General features: G+C 39.8%; 1 protein-coding gene across 3 annotated transcripts in view; it reads left to right on the top strand.

Annotated features, from left to right (window-relative positions):
* sgip1a (SH3GL interacting endocytic adaptor 1a) overlaps positions 1-19,950 on the top strand; it is a 177,823-nt gene that overhangs the window by 113,482 nt on the left and 44,391 nt on the right. For 2 of the 3 annotated variants that reach the window (XM_072273872.1, XM_072273873.1), the window contains 8 exons: positions 5,507-5,531; positions 6,043-6,094; positions 9,545-9,633; positions 10,932-11,024; positions 12,234-12,308; positions 13,068-13,610; positions 16,505-16,629; positions 19,725-19,851. In XM_072273872.1, the coding sequence (XP_072129973.1) occupies positions 5,507-5,531; positions 6,043-6,094; positions 9,545-9,633; positions 10,932-11,024; positions 12,234-12,308; positions 13,068-13,610; positions 16,505-16,629; positions 19,725-19,851 (1,129 nt within the window). The remainder of the gene's footprint in view (positions 1-5,506; positions 5,532-6,042; positions 6,095-9,544; positions 9,634-10,931; positions 11,025-12,233; positions 12,309-13,067; positions 13,611-16,504; positions 16,630-19,724; positions 19,852-19,950) is intronic. The other variant, XM_072273874.1, reaches the window with a different exon arrangement.

Below are 19,950 nucleotides of genomic sequence, written 5' to 3'. Positions count from 1 at the left end.
TGCTCAGTGTCACCTTCAACAAACCACCTATCACAGTAGCATCTGTTCATTACAGAAGCGGTAGGAGTAACTGCTGCTCAGTCCTTGCAGATAAATTGGATAGATTCAGAACAGATGAAGTAACTTGAAACAGACCACATTCCTCAACTTACTATTGCTATCAAACAAGCGGCTCACCCTTTTTTCAGTAAGAATGTTGAAGAGTATAACAAAGAAAAATGGCAGGACCCCATTCTGGAGATGCATCACAAATCACAGACTGCAGATCTAAGTAATCCCAGATCAGAGCCCAGCTCTAGATGTTGGTGGGCTGTTACAAGGCCAAGGCGAGGAGGTGGTTCCATGGAGGTCTCCACCTACAGCCAAAGAGAGTTCAGTAAGTGAGTGCATGAAGCCTGACTGAAACACTCACATAGAACATAGAAAATCTACAGCACCTTACAGGCCTTTCGGCCCACAATGCTATGCCGACCATGTGACCTACTCTAGAAGCTGCCCAGAATTTCCCTACCACTTAGCCCCCTATTTTTCTAAGCTCCATGTACCTATCTCTCTTAAAAGACCCTATTGTATCCGCCTCTACCGCCTTCGCTGGGTGGGCATTCCACAACACCCACTACTCACCAGCCATTGCTGAGCTCCTGGCTCCCATCAGAGAAGCCAGCCTTCAGCTAATTTAATTTACACCATGAAATGGCAAGTAAAAGCTGAATACATTGGAGATATTAGTGGCTGTGTGCTCTGACATCCCAGGTGCCGTGACAAAGAGTCAGCAGCAACCAGAGCTAATACAACAATTGGATTGTATTCCTAAGGCAAGCTAGTTGATGGTTAATTTGAGAATCAGGCTGGAGTTACTGAGCATGTTGCAGAGAATGGGTGATGGGCAACTAAATATAGGAATGGAATTGCAGAAGGATGATGCTGAGAGCTGACAAAGGCCCAATGGCCCTAACAACCTCCCTCGATGCTGTAATAAATGTGAGGTCATAACTAAGTAATGATGTGAAAGATTATCTGGCTATATTGCTTAGGTAGGTTTTCAATAAGAACTTAAACAGTGGGCTACCTTTCCTTTGAGTGAATTGGCCAATTAATTAGATCATGAATGATCCAATTTTGCCCTCACTTTTTCCCTAGCACCACGTGACTCTTTTGTGGTCATTCTCAGCCTTCAATATATTTATCTCCACCTCCAAAACTCTCTGGGATAGATCATTTCTCTCAACTCCATCTGAAGTTGGTGACTCCTTATTCTATAATTCTGCTTCCTGGTTCTAGATACCAGGCCTCCAAATTTCTTTGTAAAAACGGAATTTTGAGGTCTCAGTTTAAGTAATAATTTGTTGCTTTATTCCTTCTTCCAGCAGATAACCTCACATTTATCCTAACCTGGTGCCCACTCAGTTAATCTATCTCTATGCTTATCACTATTTGCTAACTCACGTGCCTATGTGTCATCAGTGAATCTGACCACAGTACACTCAACCCCTCACATAAATTGCTGAAGAAACTCAGCAGGTCAGGCAGCATCTATGGAAAGGAATAAACAGTCAACATTACAGGTCAACATCGACTGTTTATTCCTTTCCATTGATGCTGTCTAACCTGCTGAATTCCTTCAACATATTGTGTGTGTTGCTCTGGTTTCCCAGCATCAGTAGAATCCCCTCTGTTTATGCTCAGCCTCTTCATTAGAGTCATTAACATAGTTTAGTAACAGTTAAGGTTTCAGAATGGATTGTTATGACACACATCTGGATAATGATTGACAATCCAAAATGATGCACGTATCTCAACTCCTTATTTTCTATTACTTAGCAAATCCCATTTCCATGACATATTATAACCATATAACCATATAACAATTACAGCATGGAAACAGGCCCTCTCGGCCCTTCTAGTCCATGCCGAACTCTTACTCTCACCTAGTCCCACCGACCTGCACTCAGCCCATAACCCTCCATTCCTTTCCTGTCCATGTAGCTATCCAATTTAACCTTAAAGGACAACATCAAACCTGCCTCAACCACTTCTGCTGGAAGCTCGCTCCACACAGCTACCACTCTCTGAGTAAAGAAGTTCCCCCTCATGTTACCCCTAAACTTTTGCCCTTTAACTCTCAAATTATGTCCTCTTGTTTGAATCTACCCCACTCTCAATGGAAAAAGTCTATCCATGTCAACTCTATCTATCCCCCTCATAATTTTAAATACTTCTATCAAGTTCTCCCTCAACCTTCTACGCTCCAAAGAATAAAGACCCAACTTGTTCAACCTTTCTCTGTAATTTAGGAGATGAAACCCAGGCAACATTCTAGCAAATCTTCTCTGTACTCTCTCAATTTTGTTGACATCTTTCCTATAATTCGGTGACCAGAACTGTACACAATACTCCAAATTTGGCCTTACCAATGCCTTGAGCAATTTCAACATTACATCCCAACTCCTATACTCAATGCTCTGATTTATAAAGGCTAGCATACCAAAAACTTTCTTCACCACCCTATCCACATGAGATTCCACTTTCAGGGAACCATGCACCATTATTCCTAGATCCTTCTGTTCTACTGCATTCTTCAATGCCCTACCACTTATTATGTATGTCCTATTTTGATTAGCCCTGCCAAAATGTAGCACCTCACATTTATCAGCATTAAACTCCATCTGCCATCTTTCAGCCCACTCTTCTAACTGGCCTAAATCTCTCTGCAAGCTTTGAAAACCAACTTCATTATCCACAACTCCACCTATCTTAGTACCGTCTGCATACTTACTAATCCAATTTACCACCCCATCATCCAGATCATTAATATATATGACAAACAACATTGGACCCAGTACAGATCTCTGAGGCACACCATTAGACACCAGCCTCCAATCTGACAAACAGTTATCCACCACTACTCTCTGACATCTCCCATCCAGCCACTGCTGAATCCATTTTACTACTTCAATATTGATACCTAACGAATGAACCTTCCTAATTAACCTTCAGTGTGGAACCTTGTCAAAGGCCTTACTGAAGTCCATATAGATAACATTCACCACTTTACCCTCGTCAACTTTCCAAGTAACCTCTTCAAAAAATTCAGCAAGGTTTGTCAAACATGACCTTCCATGCACAAATCCATGTTGACTGTTCCTGATCAGACCCTGTCTATCCAGATAATTATATATACCATCTCTAAGAATACTTTCCATCAATTTACTCACCACTGACGTCAAACTCACAGGCCAATATTTGCTGGCTTTACTCTTAGAACCCTTTTTAAACAATGGAACAACATGAACAATACGCCAATCCTCCAACACCATCCCCGTTTCTAATGACACTCCCCTCCCCCACCATCCTGTGTGTTCTTACTCTATGGTGTAGGCCTTTATGTAGTATCTAATCTAACATCTTCTCTCAATTCAAATGTTCCACGTCTCAATGAGGTAGAGAGGGATAATAAATCAGCCATGATGGAATGGTGGAACAGACTTGATAGGCCAAATGGCCTAATTCAGCTCCTATATCTTATGGAGTTATCTACCCTTTGTATTGCATCCTCGCAAATATGTTAAATACAGTTTCTCTTTCGTAAAACCATATTGACTCTGCTGTGTGATTTTTTTAATATTCTGCTGTTATCTCCTTAATAAAGGGTTTCCAGAATATCCCAGTGACAGATTTAACTGGCCCATAATTTTCTACTTTCTCTCTTCCTCCTTTCTTGAGCAGGACAAATCCAGTCTGGCCAGTTACTTCCCAAATCACTAATAAAGAGAAGGAAAGTGTCATAAATATTGTTGTCACTAATAACCTGGGCAGTGATGTTTGAGTGAAGTGCCTCCAAGAGCAACTGACTCCATATTTCATTAGATCCTAAGTTCAAATGGAGCTGACTTCCTGGGGTGAGAGTAATTGTTTTTGACATCAAGGCACTACAGGTTCTTTGGGGAAATTTTTCACTGGCTGGAGCTATACGAAACAGGAGAGAAGATCAATGTGTTTGTGAAAGCCAACAAGCTCAGTCAGAGTTGTCCCGATGATTTTCTCAAGACAAAGACTAGATGGTCTGATGCCTTTACTGACAATTGCACAGACTCTGTTCCATTTGAAAATCCTCAGATTCAATCCTTGGGTGCTATCAATATAGAGCCTACACATTCTCCCCATGACAGCGTAGATTCCACCTCCCTAAGACATGCTGGTTAATTGGCTACTGCTAATTGCCTCTAATATAGGTAGGTGGTAGGAACTCCCCTTGATTGATGGGCATGTGGAAGAGAGATGTTGATGGGAAATAAATGGGGTAATGGAATTGATCTGAGGCCTAGCTTAGATTCAATCGATTGAATGTTTTCACATGGTACAGAAACAGACCTTTCATCTCATCTTGTCTATGCCAACCAGGATGTCTATTTTAGCTGGTCCTGTGTTCTAACGTTTATCACATAGGTTATGAGAAATACAAGAAGTATATAAACAGCCAATGTCCACATGCAAAAAGTCAACATTCAGGCATGTGCGGATAAAGTGTCATTCCCTTCGATCAAATACCAGACAATGATTTCCTCCATCGAGATCAAGTCGAACCACCTATCTTGAACATTCGAACAGCATTGCAACTTGCAAATAACCAGGGGGTGAGGAGGAATGGTCTCTATTAATGAGAAACTAAACTGGATAGGCCAGATGCCTACAGAAGAGATCAGAATTTGGGCATCCAGCAGTGTGTAACTCATGACTTACTCCTCAGAACCCTTTAACTATCTGCAATACTTGAGAAGCTGGACTCAGTCAGGAAAAAAAAGTCTGCTTTTTTGGAGTCCTTTCTTCCTGCCCCTAGAACACGTAAGACATTTATTTTCTCCACTATTGGCTGCATCAAATATGAACTACACAACGCTTCTTCAAAAATTCCCCTCATCCACAGCCTCCCAGAAAGATAGAAATGATAGGTAAAACAGAATTCATCTCATAGCAAATTCCATCCAAGTTGAAACTGATACTGACTTGAAAAAATAACAGTACTGTACTTTGCTGTTTCTTCACCTGAGTCCAAATTCTAGAACTTCTTTCCTAACACATGATGCATCCTCCTCCACCATAATGGTTGCGGTGGTTCAGGATGGCAGCGGACTGTGACGTTCTCAATAGCATCTAGGGATAGGTGATAAATAGCGGACTTTCAATGTTCCCCATATTCTATACTTAACTAAAATATCACACCTTTCTGACTCAGCCAAGAGTGCTACCATTTAGGCAACAGGAACGAAAATCCTGCAAAGGAAGAAGAACCTGAAATGAAAGAATCTCATCTCAGTACAAAAAGCAAATTCCCCATGGTAAAATGTAGATAATCTCCCATGTTTCCATCCTGTTGGATGAACCTCTACTTACTGTAAGTTTTGTTCATGGTTACACCATCATTTAGTACCAAATGGTATTTGGCAGGTCAGTCTGTCTTTTACATAGGAAGTCATCCATGTCAATACCTTTTCTATTTTTTTTCCAGGCAATTATCAAAAGAAACTTATCTTGTAAGTATCCATGTTCATTTTTAATAACGACCCATCAAGGGCTTTCAAGTAGAAAAAGATATGCCAAGAAAGCAAAAACCAAAATGCTGCAATCGCTGCAAAGTGGCAAGAAGATACCTTACTGAAACCCTTGATTTGAAAAACAATGGAATTATCAGGGAGTTAGTGGTTCTGGCAAAAAAATCAAGAATATTAAGAGGAGAAACCACGTAAAAGGTGGTCTCATTACACCCTTGTATAATGTTTTAAAATAAGCTTGGAACTTAGGGGTAAAGTGCAGGATCTTTTATTAAATAACACCCTTGCATTTTCTTGAGTCACTATGTTTGTTGAGTAAGTACTACTGCATAAAAGCCAGTTTTGTATATGGTCCCAGCTCTGCTGAAGATACTTGTTGCAGCCAGGATATCTAAATAAATTAAGAAAGATGTAAAATCACATTTCAATATATAGGTACTATTACTGTTTCTACTTTCAAGAGGAAAATAAATTATTGTTTTGTTTTGTTCAGGTGAGGAAATAGCTCGCCCAAGACGGTCAACGCCTACATCAGAAGTTGTCAGGTACTTGTAGCCAATTGCTTCTTCCACTGAGTAGTAAGCAGTAATCATCAACATGTACTAAACATAAGCCAAGTTTTAGGCTGTGTGGAGCATTAAAAATGAAAAGTAGATCCAGTGTGAAGGTTTATGAACTGGTAACAAAACCCATCCTTTTCCTTTCCAGACAATCCTTTCAATGAAAATAAAAGTCCCCTGTTGAATAAAATAAATCTTTTGGCATCATGTTAAGCATCCTTTGCATCTCCTAAAAGACCTTTATGCATTTTCCAATTATGGCAGAGAGTAGGGACACATGGCAGGTTAAAAACAAAAATCTTTCAATCATGTGAAGTTTGCAGTGTCAACTTTGTTGTCATAATCTTCTTGGCAGGTTCAATCCAATATTTACATGTTGCATCCTAAGTTTCTCGAGGGAAGTTTTAGATTGAGCAAAAATTCTCAAATCTAATTAGCTTATCTTCAATTCTACATTTGATAATTGAATTTTCTATTTTGGATCAATCCTATCAAACCCAGAATTATTCTTAATTGTTAAACATCTGCAATACAAACTGAGTAGGTTCAATGTCAGCAAAACCATTAACCAACTTCCCAAGATATGCCATTTTGCTGTTAATGAATCTGTTTCATTCTTGGAACAGCTTAACTCATTTTCTCATATTAAGTCATGGCTGGCCTTCAAATATCAAGAGTCACTGCACATTATAAGACCTGGCAGTTGTAACTGGGATCAAAGTCACTGGAGAGACATTGAAGTAGGTGATATAGAAGGTTTTATTCATCACGACATGTAGGCATCATTCTGGAAACGGACAGAATATTGAGGCTCACAAACCCAAAAATACATCATATTTTTATACCCTTAAGATCAAAGGTAACAGTAGGTGATTCAATACAATTTCAATTATTACAATAACATTGTTTACTTCAATACTTTGGGTTGACAAATGGTTCCTTTGAGGTACATTGTGGAAACGCATTGTAATTCATAAGACACCCCTGAAGGTCCAAACACCTTTGGGAGAAACTAATTACACAAATATCCTAAAAACATCTGATGACAGAGAGCCAGGTACCCAAAATTAATGCGACACACACAAAATGCTGGTGGAACGCAGCAGACCAGGCAGCATCTATAGGAAGAGGTACAGTTGACTTTTTGGGCCAAGATCCTTCGTCAGGACTAACTGAAAGAAGAGCTAGTAAGAGATTTGAGAGGGGGAGGGGGAGATCCAAAATGATAGGAGAAGACAGGAGGGGGAGGGATAGCGCTAAGAGCTGGAAAGTTGATTGTTTCTTTCTTTCTTTCCCCCTAGGCCTCCCGTCCCATGATCCTCTCCCTTCTCCAGCCTTGTATCCCTTTTGCCAATCAACTTTCCAGCTCTTAGCTCCATGCCTCCCCCTCCTGTCTTCTCCTGTCATTTCAGATCTCCCCCTCCCCCTCCCACTTGCAAATCTTTGACTATCTCTTCTTTCAGTTAGTCCCAACAAAGGGTCTCGGACCGAAACGTCGACTGTATCTCTTCTTGTAGATGCTGCCTGGCCTGCTGCGTTCCACCAGCATTTTGTGTGTGTTACCCAAAATTAATATTGTCAGGGCTGTCTCTGGGCACACAACTCTGGTAAGTACACAAAAACTATTGATTGCCTATACCTGTGACCATGTTTGATATGCTAGTGCCAACATCAGTCTGGTTTGCCAGATTGAATTTAAGTCATAATGGTACAAGTAACTTAACCACATTGCCTGGTTTGATGCAAGCCCATTAACACAACCCCATAGTGTAAATGCCACCTCTTAATCTTGAAGGCTAATTGCAAGTGTCCTGAATTTATTTACATTTACACTAAGAACTGAAGGCTGGTCCTAGTTTGAATTAGTAACTGCTGTATTCATATAACTCCAGAATACTCTCTAACAGCAGTAAACTGCCTTGAGTGAATTATTCTAACACTACTTTTAAATGGCTTGAAAATGGAATTCTGTAACTCCTAGTAATCTTTCCTCCCTGTCCCTTCCATTTTTTACCTGATCCCACTAGCCTTCATCACCTGATCTCCTTCTCCTCCCCTCCCTCTCCATCTGCCCACTACCCACACATTCACATTTCCCTCTCCACCTCCTACACAATGGTCCACTGTCCTTTCCTACCAGACTACATTTTCTTCAACCCTTGGTTACTTCCACCAATCAATTCCCAACTTCTTATGTTATTCCTATTCTCCTTCACTGCTTATCACACCCCTCACCTGGATCCATCTGTCACCCATTAGTTCTTGCTCTAACTCTTCCCCCACTATTTCCTCTTTATTTGCAATTCTGATAAAAGGTCTTAACCCAAAATGTTGACTGTTCTCTTCACTTTACGTAATTTTAATTTTCATTGCCTTTCATTCATGAAAAAGGTGTTTATCGTTCTCACAATTCACTTCCTGAAGTCCTTACAAACATGTGGGTGTGTGGAATGCACTGCCAGCAACAGTGGTGGAGATGGATTCAATGGGGTCTTTTAAAAGACTCTTCAATAGGTACACGGAGCTTAGAAAATAAAGGGCTATGCCGTAGGGAAATTCCAGACAGTTTCTAGAGTAGGTTACGTGGTTGGCACTACACTGTGGGTTGGGGGGCCTGTAATATGCTGTAGATTTCTATGTTCTATGCTCTGTGAAATTATTTAATTTGATAATCTTATTGTGTCTAAATTACATATTTGATAATACTGTAATTCAAAAAGAGATATTTTGAAAATACCAGATATTTTATATAAGCTAATATTCTTGTGATGAATATAACATCATTGAAGTATTACAGAATGACCTGAGAAACCCATTTTATTTAATCATTTGTTAACTTTAGTGTTTGTCTACTGTATTCATAAACTGCCTGGGGTTCTTGTTCCGTTAACCCTTTATACCTGCTTTAACACCTTTTCAATAAGTTCTTCTTTATTCTTCCCTTCTCTATTTGTGATCATGATACCTTTCTTTGCTGGGATTTAATTTTCTTCTTTCTCATTTCTAATTTGAGAAAGGCACAGAATGTTACAAGCATACCTGAGCAACAAGTAAAGGAAAGGCTTCTATTGAGGCTGATGTATTCAGTGTTTTAACTAAATAATTTCCCTTGAGTTTTGGATTTCTTCTTTTCTTTGGGGAGGGATATAGCCTTCAGCTATTGGCTGCATATTATGACACCAAGACTTACCTCATGGAAAAACAATGAAAACTATAATTACATCTCCACGACCATCATTCTTTGTTACAGTGTGTCTAAATACTCACTGAGAATAGACAGATCCTATTTGGAACTGTGATTTTTCAGCATAAGACTAATAAGATGTATTTATCCAGACTGAGCAAGGTTTAGTGATTCTCTGCTGTACTTGTTTTTACTTACTATTAAATTCCTAATTTCATTCCGCTTGTATTCTCTTCACTTTTCTTTCACAGTAGTAAGAAGGTCCCAGAGGATACAGCAGCTCTGATTCCACTCTTTGGCCCACCACTGGAGTCAGCATTTGAAGGCATAAAACCAGAAGGTACTTTGCACACATGCCTGAAAAACATTGACCTCACAAATACATAACAGTAAAGAACGCAGTGATAATGTTACTGCAGTATCACGGAACCAAAGACTTAACTGAGTTTGAATCCCATCCCATAGGTGGTTCATTTAAATTCAAGAAATCATTCAAAAACCTGGAATAAAATGTTAATATTGGTATTGATAAACGTGAAACTATTGAATTGTTGTAAAACTCCACCTAGTTCACGCAATCTTCTTTGAGTCTGTGGTCAGGGCTTTTCCAGGGGAATTGGGCAGATAACTGAAAGCAAGTAATGTGCAGGGTTACAGGAAAAGAGCATAGTAATGAAATGTGTTGGATTACACTACAGAACCCGCTGACTAGACCTGATGGGCTGGATGGACTGCTTCCTTACTTAAGCAGTTCCAAGGGTCTACTTGTTACAGCCTGCGTGATGTGCAGTATGTCTCTTAAGCAAGTTTTCAAATAGGAACACATCTGGCATTCTTGGCCTAATAAGTGTTTGTTTTTTTTTCTCAACTGGTTGCTGCTGAGGGAATAAATATATTTGATCAATAGGAACAGCTATTCGAAAAGAAGGTGACGATCCCTGACATTCTACAGTTTTAAGCAGAATTGGCATGCAATGCAAGGAAGTAAATGGGACTAAAGAGAAGCAATTTTATCTGTTCTCTCCATCCTATCATTTTTGATGTGCTCATCTGAGATTAAAATCAATGTTCCTTCACTGAGATTAAAAATCAATGTTCCTTCACAAAATAAAATAGTGCTGTTAACAAAACATGTAGAACAAGGTTATCAGCGTTTGAATGGGAGTATTGTGGCCCAGTGACTACAAGATAACAATACCAGTGAGTGGGTTGGAAAATGTTACCATCTTTGCAAGGACATGGTCAAGGCAGACGGCCAACACTTGGGAGTTATTTAGAAATTTGTAGATGGGTTCCTTGCTCGGGGGGTGGGGGGGAGGTAGAAGAGAAATTGGTCATACTTGGAGGAAGTGTGGTGGAGATCAGGTAGTTCCAGGCCAGCCACCTACATATGGAAAGATAGCAGATATTACAGCAGGTAAGAGATGGGTGATTAAGATTAACTGCTTCATATTCCACAAGGTGTACACTGGCACAATGCTGGTTGAACTGCTGGAATCACAACTCAAGGAATTTCTGATGGCAACAGACCAGAAATATTGTTCCTACAATCTAATGTTTAAAAATTGAATTGCTCATACTGTGTATTTATGCCATGTGTTAATTTATTTTTTGGCTGACTTTAACCACATCTTAAAGCTACAATTGATCAGCCTGAAATCTGGGGTCCATTTCAAGCCAGTGATTTCAAAAGACAATCTCCTTTGCCATCACGACCATTTCCTTCTGGAGGTAAGTTCACAGCGACTACATTAATCATTAAAATTGTGAAATTAAACATAATAAGAAAACAAGAAAATATAATGGCCCTACTTCCCATAATTTCCTTTTTTGTAGCTGCCAGATATGTGCTTTGCATCTGAATTGCATTTTGCTTCACAGGCTTTGGAGATCTAACTGGTGAATGAGCAATTATCTGATCATGTTACTGGAGAAGACCTTCCTCCTAGAAGGATTTTGCCCCAGAAACAGGCAGAGTGACAAATCTATAAAGCCTGTATTACTTGTGGAATTGTGGCAAAACATCCAGAACACTCATGTGGAGGCTAGAAACATAAGTTTATGATTTTAATGTTTTGCAATCGGACTCTTTGGGTTTGAGGAGGGGTCAGCCACCATACACAATGGCAGCTACTTTAAGCAGCCTTGAAAATGGAATTTCTTCTCTTCCACAGATAGGAAAGTGGGGGATGATGCTATACACTGTGTTTTCAGTGGCACCATAACATGAAATAGTCCAGGAAATTTCAGAGGTTTGTGGAAGGACAGAATCTTTAATCTAATGAGTACTGACTGACATTCACAGGATGTGTATATTCTACTACCACAGTGCAACAGTTGTTGGGCATCATTCATTTAATAGGATAGAAAACTGACTAAATGCTAAGTAGTATCAACCTTAGAAGAAGCTTGTGTTCTTTGCTATGCTCCACTACCTCTTTGCCTTCTGATCCAAATTTGAATCCTCAGAAAAAGCTGGTCTTTGATAGTTATCAGCTCTTCAGTAAGTGTATCTGAATCTGTACATTAGGTGATGTACTTTTTTTTTACCTCTGGTTTTAGCTCACCATTAGCAAATGAAATCCACGTTTAAATATCAGTTTCTATTCATACTAATTCTTCAAAGTCAGGAGGTGGAGTTAGAGCCACACCTCCAGGCTTGAGTACCTAAATTTGGTCAGAGCATTTTGTGTGGATTTTAAAAGATCGGTATATTGTCACCTTGTGGATCATGCAGTACTATTCAGTTACCCCTGCAGTGGGTGCAAAGACTCTGTTTCTCTCTATCAAAGAGATCGGGGCTGCCTTGTTTTTCTGAGAAAGTGAGTTTTTCTTAATATGCTGATTACAAATATCATTATCCTTTAAATTTCAGATGTGTAAAATTGCAAAAGTTATCATTTTCATTCCATAAGTTGCATTTTGTAATTCCCCTTCTAGCCCCTCCTCCTCTGCCTCCGAAAAATGTTCCAGCCACACCACCTCGCACAGGATCACCCTCAGCAGAGGGTTCAGGTAGGGTTTTGTAGTTTAATATTCAGCTGTACTGGGCAGCTTCTCATTTACCTACATGTTGCCACTTCAGTAGAATAGGTATGTGGAACATCAACATTAGCAAGAGCAAATTAGTTTGAATAATTGTTTCTGTTTTGTAGGCCTGAGGTATCTCTAAATAGCTATAAAGTAACACACAATTAATGTAGAGAAATAATGACTGGATCTTCTCCTTCTATATTCAACCATTTTATGTCTTTCACACAAGCTTTTTTCCCAAATTTCATAAACTTAATCAAGTGCAGATTCTTTGTATCTTAAACCATCTGCATTAAAGTTGCTTTTTAAGAAAGGATATGTTTGCTCTGCTCCCAAGTTTTCAGTTCAAAGATGTGTAGCTTAGTTTAGAACTGAGTTTTGCAGCTCACCACATCTCTGATGTGCTGTGAAACCCATCTCAGCCAAGGCACCGAGGATGCAACGGATGTGAGTGACTGTTGCTTAAGAGCAGACAGTACACGGTAGAATAACTTACTGATACTCACTTTCTTGCCTCAGATACGAGTAAAATACCAGGGGGCTACTAGCAGATCCAATGTGTAAAGGGAGCATGGGTGGGAGTGTACAAGGAAACTATTTCCTTCTTTTGATATTTGAGATCTGTCTCATTGGTAATATTTTTCTTTAGTCTTTTAACACTGAATGTACGTTCTTCAGTTTTATTTTTGTGTATAATCTTTTGATTCCTGCTTTTTTTTACTCTTGAAATTTGAAATTAAGACCACATTGCTCTGAAAGGCACCAAGTCAGACCTTGATACAGCAATGCAGCAACCTTTGCCGAACTTATCCCATGGGACTGTAGGGAATGACCAGGGTGAAGCAGAGCCCCAGCCTAACAAACTGTTGTCTATCAATGACCTGGATGATATTTTTGGCCCAGTTGTGTCTCCCAGATCCGGAGCAGTCCTGTCGAAGAGCAAGTGGATTGACTTTTCTGATCGACCTCCCAGAGATGATGTTTCAGCTGCAGCTCTGAGTGAGAAGAGGTCCACCTCAGCCCTGCAGCTAGAAGACATTCATAGCGACCTACAGTCCACTGATGCTCCTCCAGTTACTTCTGTGCCTCTCGACCATGATGGAAGTGAGATAAAGAATTCTGAGCAGGCATTGATCAAGAGCGGAAAGAGCGAGTCGTCCTCCTCCCTGAAAGAGCTCGCTATGGGGCAAAAGAACACGCCCCCTCCCCCGCCACCTCCTACCTACAGGACAGTGGTATCTTCTCCAGGACCCAATTCAGGCAGTGGAGTATCCAGTAGCAGTGGTACGTGGTGTTTGCCTAAACACTGCACTAGCCTGTCTCCAGCAAGAAGCCTCAGTAGTAGCAACATTAAATGGCTTCTTCTTGCTTCTGTCCTGTGGTATTTGTGCTGTTTCATTCTGTGCTAAGCGCTGCTAATTTGTGTTCTTTGGAAGTGTGCATCTGTGGTGACATTCTCACAACAACCCCCAGCACCCCATCCTACCTCCTCAACAAGCTCTTCCCTTGTCTTGAAACTGGCCGACAGGTTCTCATGTTGTTTACCAGAGAACACTGAGTCTGCAAGGTGTTCCCATCCAAAGAGAAAAGAGAAACAGTACAAACTACATCATTATGTAAAACATTTCCTTTTAGACATCACTTCTTTAGATCAGATCTGTAAATGAGTCACTGTTAGACTGGATAAGTGTTACAATTGGTTGTATTCCCCTCTTCACACCCTCAATCTGGATGGGATTTATTGGTCAAAGATTCCAGCTTCAGGTTTTTATCCAGCGATCATCACTGCCCGCCACCCCATTGTCCAACAAACCATGGAGGCAATTGGCACAGATGCAGTACTTCTCCACTTATAGTCCCCCTCTGCTGAAGCATGAATACCAGCCCTTTTCTCCAAGGTTCATCTCTGAACGATATTGACAAACAGCACAAAGGGGAAAACCTATCTCTGTGCAGTAGCACATCCCTATTCAAACTGTCCAATTGGGCAGCATATTGCTGGGATGTCATCAGGAAAGCAGGGCTGATGTTTGCCCCAGGAAACTCAGAATAAAATACAGATTATTAATTTGCTGCCTCCAGTCACAGTTCACTGGACTGTGGTGTCATCTGAGAATCATTGGAGGTGCAAAGACTTCTGCTTTATCAATTAAACTGAAATGCTGGGGTTACATCGCACCCAGTTGTTGTCAATGGATCACCATCAAGTTAGGTGGAATACAAGAGTAAAGCTAAGCTTCTCTAATAGGTTCCCCTCCTGTTTGCTATCTGGCAGATATCTGGTGCAGCACTGAAATATGCTGGATTTGGACTTGTGGATTGCAGTGAAGGGTTGGGTACCACAGTCTCAGCATTAGCAGCACTGTCATTTCATTCAAGAGATTAAGTGATCCGGTGTCATTTTTTAAGTGCAAATTCTTTTGGACAATTTTCCAATGAAACATGGGCTTTGCTGATGATGCTGTTATCTCATCCTTCATGCTCAACGCCCTGTCAGCCAATTTCCACCACCTCTCCCAAATCCTTCCTGTTATGTAGTTAGATCACATCAGTATGCAGCTGAGTGCACATTTTGATCATTAGTTTATAGCCATAATAAGAGATTATGGTTATAAGGCTTTATGTCCCAATGTTGCTGCTTCCATTTTGCCTGTATTTGCTTGTATCAAGTCCATAGTATCAATATTCTTCAAACAATGCTGAAGGGCAGGGAACTGCAAATGGTTACTCCCTTAGTGAGAAATTATGATATCTGGAGCTAGGATATTTAAGATTGTTTTGGGTTGAGATAGTTGTTTGAACTGTTTTACAGTTGATTTTGGTTTCCTTTGAATGAAAAGGAAGTTTTAGACACAGGTTCCCCTCCTGTTTGCTATCCAGAACTTAATGTGCTAATTTTAATTTGGAGGCATAAAACAAGTGACATTGAGTTTACTGCATGCTGTACCATGTAACCTGGGAAACATATCAGGCAGAATCATATATCAGGTAGCTAACTCAACACTATCTGCTTTACACTGACATTCAAAGTTAAAATCACATACAGTCACTTATAGACACAAACAAAGAGAAAATCTGCAGACACTGGAAATCCCAGCAACACACACAAAATGCTGGAGGAACTCAGCAGGCCAGGCAGCATCTATGGAAAAGAGTACAGTTGACATTTCGAGCCAAGACATTGACTGTACTCTTATCCATAGGTGCTGCCTAGCCTGCTGAGTTCCTCCAGCATTTTGTGTGTGTCATATATAGACAATGGGTTTAACTGTGATACCCTCACAGTCCGTCCATATTTGCTATTTGCCTTACATGAGCAGAACAGTCAGAGTCAGCTCTACCAGAAGAAACCGGGGCTTAGATTGCAGCCAGCTTAAAAATTAGGGTGCAAAATGGGGGGAAATTAATTGTTCTTAACAGTTTAGCAAATTTAAATTTTGATTTATGTGTAACAACCATAGAAGATATTTTTAAAATTTTCAAACAGGAATACGAAAAACCACAACATTCAAATTGTTAGTGACTCTCATTAGTTCCCTTAAAATTAATGTAATATTAAAATAATACTACGGCTGAAGACTTTGCTCACATGCAGAATGGCCAGTTTTACTATCGATGAGATTGGTGTCATTAGCTGTGGGAACACAACATGAGCCCATCAGGTAGATTTTAATTCCCAACTGAAATATCGGGGGTAAGTTGACAGTTGGAGAAGGGAAAGGTGGTAATGGTTGTACACATTCCTGGCACGATTGCAGGCCACCGCAATATAATCTATATCCAGGCACAGTCATACTCCTGTCCTTCGGGCTAGCTTTTCTTTGACGAAATCCAGCCCAGCATGTCAGGTTCCAGACTATGGACCAACATCAACTGCCAAATCAAGATGGGAGGTTCTAAATGGTCAGAAAGAGCAAAGAGAAATTTACTGGAATTCTTGTGGGCCAGGAGGGATAGGAATTACTCACTGCCATTATACAACCACCCCTTCTACAACCCATCTGGACCATAGACATGGCAGATGACCCAACCTTTGTGTCACCTGCCACATCTATATCAAGCCTCTTCCTTCCTACACCCAGACCTCTGTGCAGTGCTGACCACACTCCATGGAACTTTGCTAACGGTTTCTAGTTCCTTGATTTGTAAAATTTAAAATCATGTCTCCTTATTTTTAGGTTCATCATCTCCTGCCCGTCCAGCAACGCCATCGGGCTTAACCAGTAACACTCCTCCTCCTCCACCACCTCGTCCACCATCACGGCCGAAACTGCCTCCTGGAAAGCCTGGAGTAACTGATATGGTACGTTTTGATATGTCACTGTGGTATTTATTGCAGAAAGATATTACTGGAGTGTGTCACAAAGCCACAGAGAAAAACATAGCTCTTTCAACTGGTCCCCATGAAACTCACAGCTATATAGAATAATAAACTCACAGCTATATAGATCTGTAGAATAATGCTATGACCAACAAGAAATCTTATTTAACATCCAACAAAATAATTTGTACTATCTACTTCTCACAAGAAATACTGATGAAAGTCCAGTTGTGTTATCACCTGTGGATTGAGTTAGACCATGAGATATAAAAGTTGCTGGTGATCGCAGCAGGCCAGGCAGCATCTCTAGGAAGAGGTACAGTCGATGTTTCGGGCCGAGACCCTTTGTCAGGACTAACTGAAAGAAGAGATAGTAAGAGATTTGAAAGTGGGAGGCGGAGGGGGAGGTCCGAAATGATAGGAGAAGACAGGAGGGGGAGGGATGGAGCCAAGAGCTGGACAGGTGATTGGCAAAAGGGATATGAGAGGATCATGGGACAGGAGGCCTAGGGAGGCCTAGATCTGTAGAATAATGCCTAGGTCTGTAGAATAATGCTATGACCAACAAGAAATCTTATTTAACATCCAACAAAATAATTTGTACTATCTACTTCTCACAAGAATACTGATGAGAGTCCAGTTATGTTATCACCTGTGGATTGACTTAGACCATGAGATCATGCTTTTGAGCATAAGTCTATCTTTGGTATAATTTCCAGTCAAGCTAGGATGAGGTCAGTCACTAAAACTGTGCAAGTGCAAGGAAGTTTCTTTCCTTGAACAAGGTGAACAAATTCATTATAATTGCCAATTTACCCAGAGTAGTACAGCGGATTCCAGTTAATTGGGACACTTAGGGACAAGTACATCTTGGCCCAATTATGTGACTGTCCCAATTAGCTGGTTTTGTAGAAATATTTAAAAAGGTATAAAAAAAACTCAAACCGCTATTTAATGGAGCAACAATTTATGCATTTAAATGAGATACAGACAAATTAGAACACTACCAATACCGCTACTGTATTATAAAACTGTGTATTAATTCCTGATAGTTATTCATGGGTAAATTCATCCAGTGTATGCTGCTCTGTTCTTTTGATTGACTGTAAATGAAGAAATTCTGAGCAGACACCTAGTGTATGTAATGGACAGCCTTCATACAATGCTTTCAATGATTGCATCCTCCAAATCTTCATTTTCATTGTAACATTCAAGATGATTGTCGATACCTTCAAATTCTTCATAGTTCCTAACTTGCTGAAGTAGTGAAATACTTTCATTTTCACTCACAGCTGTTTCTGGAATTTCCAAGCCTGAATGCTTGAAACTATGGTGAGCAAAACAGCTCCAGATTGTCTTACTGCTTACTTCTTGCCAACTATCAGTGACAAAACTCACTGCTTTTTGAACACAAACAGTCAACTGACGCTATTTAAAAACTGTTTGTTCTAACTATGGTGTAGTGTCTAACGGTCACACAAGTGCACGTGACTGACGCTAGTTTGAAACTGTTTGGCAATTAATTCTCAATTAAGCGGTACAGTGTACCAAATGAATGAAGAGAAACCCAGTTATTTTCTCAATTAGTTCTTGTTCTTTAAGAGTTGTCCCTCAAATAAGTGGCTGACCGGATTAACCGATGGCCCAAATAACCGGAATCCACTGTAATTTCTTTTGCATTTTCTACTTACAACATAAAACATTCACCCTCAAGTAGCAAAGTTCATGATCAATATACTTATGACCCAGAAAACTACTACCTGCCCTCTGAGATCAAAACAAAATTATATCAACTGAGGGGGAAAATTCCTCTCAAGTGTAGATTGAGCATTATCACATCTATTACTATAACATTCTGTTTCATTAATATATAGAATTGAATATTAGGTAAGGATGAATAACTTGAAGAGGCCAGGGAGTATTTCTTAATTTCTGGCACTCAGAACTTGATGAATATCAGAACATTGAACACACTTTATTCGGCACTAAGGGTAAACCGTTTTTTTCACAAAATCCATCATTTTTTATGTGTCACAAATCCATCTCTTTTTTTTTTAGGTAAAATTAACTTTGTAGGACAACAGGACAATAACCTATGAGACCTCCATTGTCTCAGGCTCTATCACTGTAATCTCTTCCAACCCTGGAAACATTCTCTCCTGCTGTCATGATCTCTGGACCATTTCCAATTCAAATTGCTCTCCCACCACTGCCTGTAAGGAGTTTGCCTATTCTCCCTGTGACTGTATGGGTTTCCTCCAGGTGCTCTGGTTTCCTCGCACAGTCTATAGTCATACTGGTTGGTAGTTTAATTGGTCATTGTAAATTGTCCTATAAGTAGGCCAGGGTTAAATCAGGAGTTTGAATAAATAAATATATTAATAAATAATCAATAGTAGTTGTCCTAAGCTCGTATTTAATTCCTAGTTTTCTCACTTTCTTTAACTCTTACCCCTCTTTCAGATTTTCCTCAGAACCAAGTTCTTCCACCAAATTGTTTTTTACCCATTCTAATACTTCATCTGTGTTTTGGTATTCAATTTTGTTTATACCCATGAAGAGTACTCTTGGGACTTCTTACAATGCTAAAGACAGCAAACAAATAAAATGGGTTGTTGATATTGAATAAACAACCATGTGTATCATATATCAATATATTCACTTGTGGCAGGCTACCAGCAGCCCAAGTTTTCCTCAATTCGTGGAAGAAATTACTGCCAAAAACTTTGCAGCAGATTCCTCTTCAGTGATTCCTTGCTCAAATAGAAGATAATAGACAAAGACAAGAATGGATTTGTTTCTTGTGTCACGCAATCTCTCACTTCCTTGCTTACATTAAAAAGAATGGCCTCAATCAAGTCTTGGGAGACATGCAACAATCAGAGTACAGAAGTTATCACCTTCAAGATAGGAAACAGGAGAGAAAATAATTCAAAAGAGTTTCAAACTGATTACTTCAATGTTTTTACCTTACATTTAAAACAAATAAGATAAGTAAGTTGCTACCTTTGAAACTTGAAATGATCTTTTACCTGATTTCATTTCTAAGTAGTTTTATTTTGTTTTGTGTTTTACAGGCCAGGTCCTTCAGCCCACCCATTCATTCCTCTAGTCCTCCACCAATAGCTCCTTTAGCTCGAGCAGAAAGCACTTCCTCCATATCTTCAACTAACTCACTGAGTGCTGCCACCACCCCTACAGTCGGTAAAGTACTATTTTTAGTCTTTTATTAAGTCAGTAGAGCAATAAAGGCTGCAATAAATGGCATTGTTTGAGTTCAAGAAATTCTTTTTGAATGTTTTT

Source organism: Mobula birostris, chromosome 12, assembly GCF_030028105.1.
Source record: "Mobula birostris isolate sMobBir1 chromosome 12, sMobBir1.hap1, whole genome shotgun sequence".
NCBI lineage: Eukaryota > Metazoa > Chordata > Chondrichthyes > Myliobatiformes > Myliobatidae > Mobula > Mobula birostris.
The sequence above is the reverse complement of the archived record's forward strand: the minus strand, read 5'-3'. Positions and strand labels throughout refer to the sequence as shown.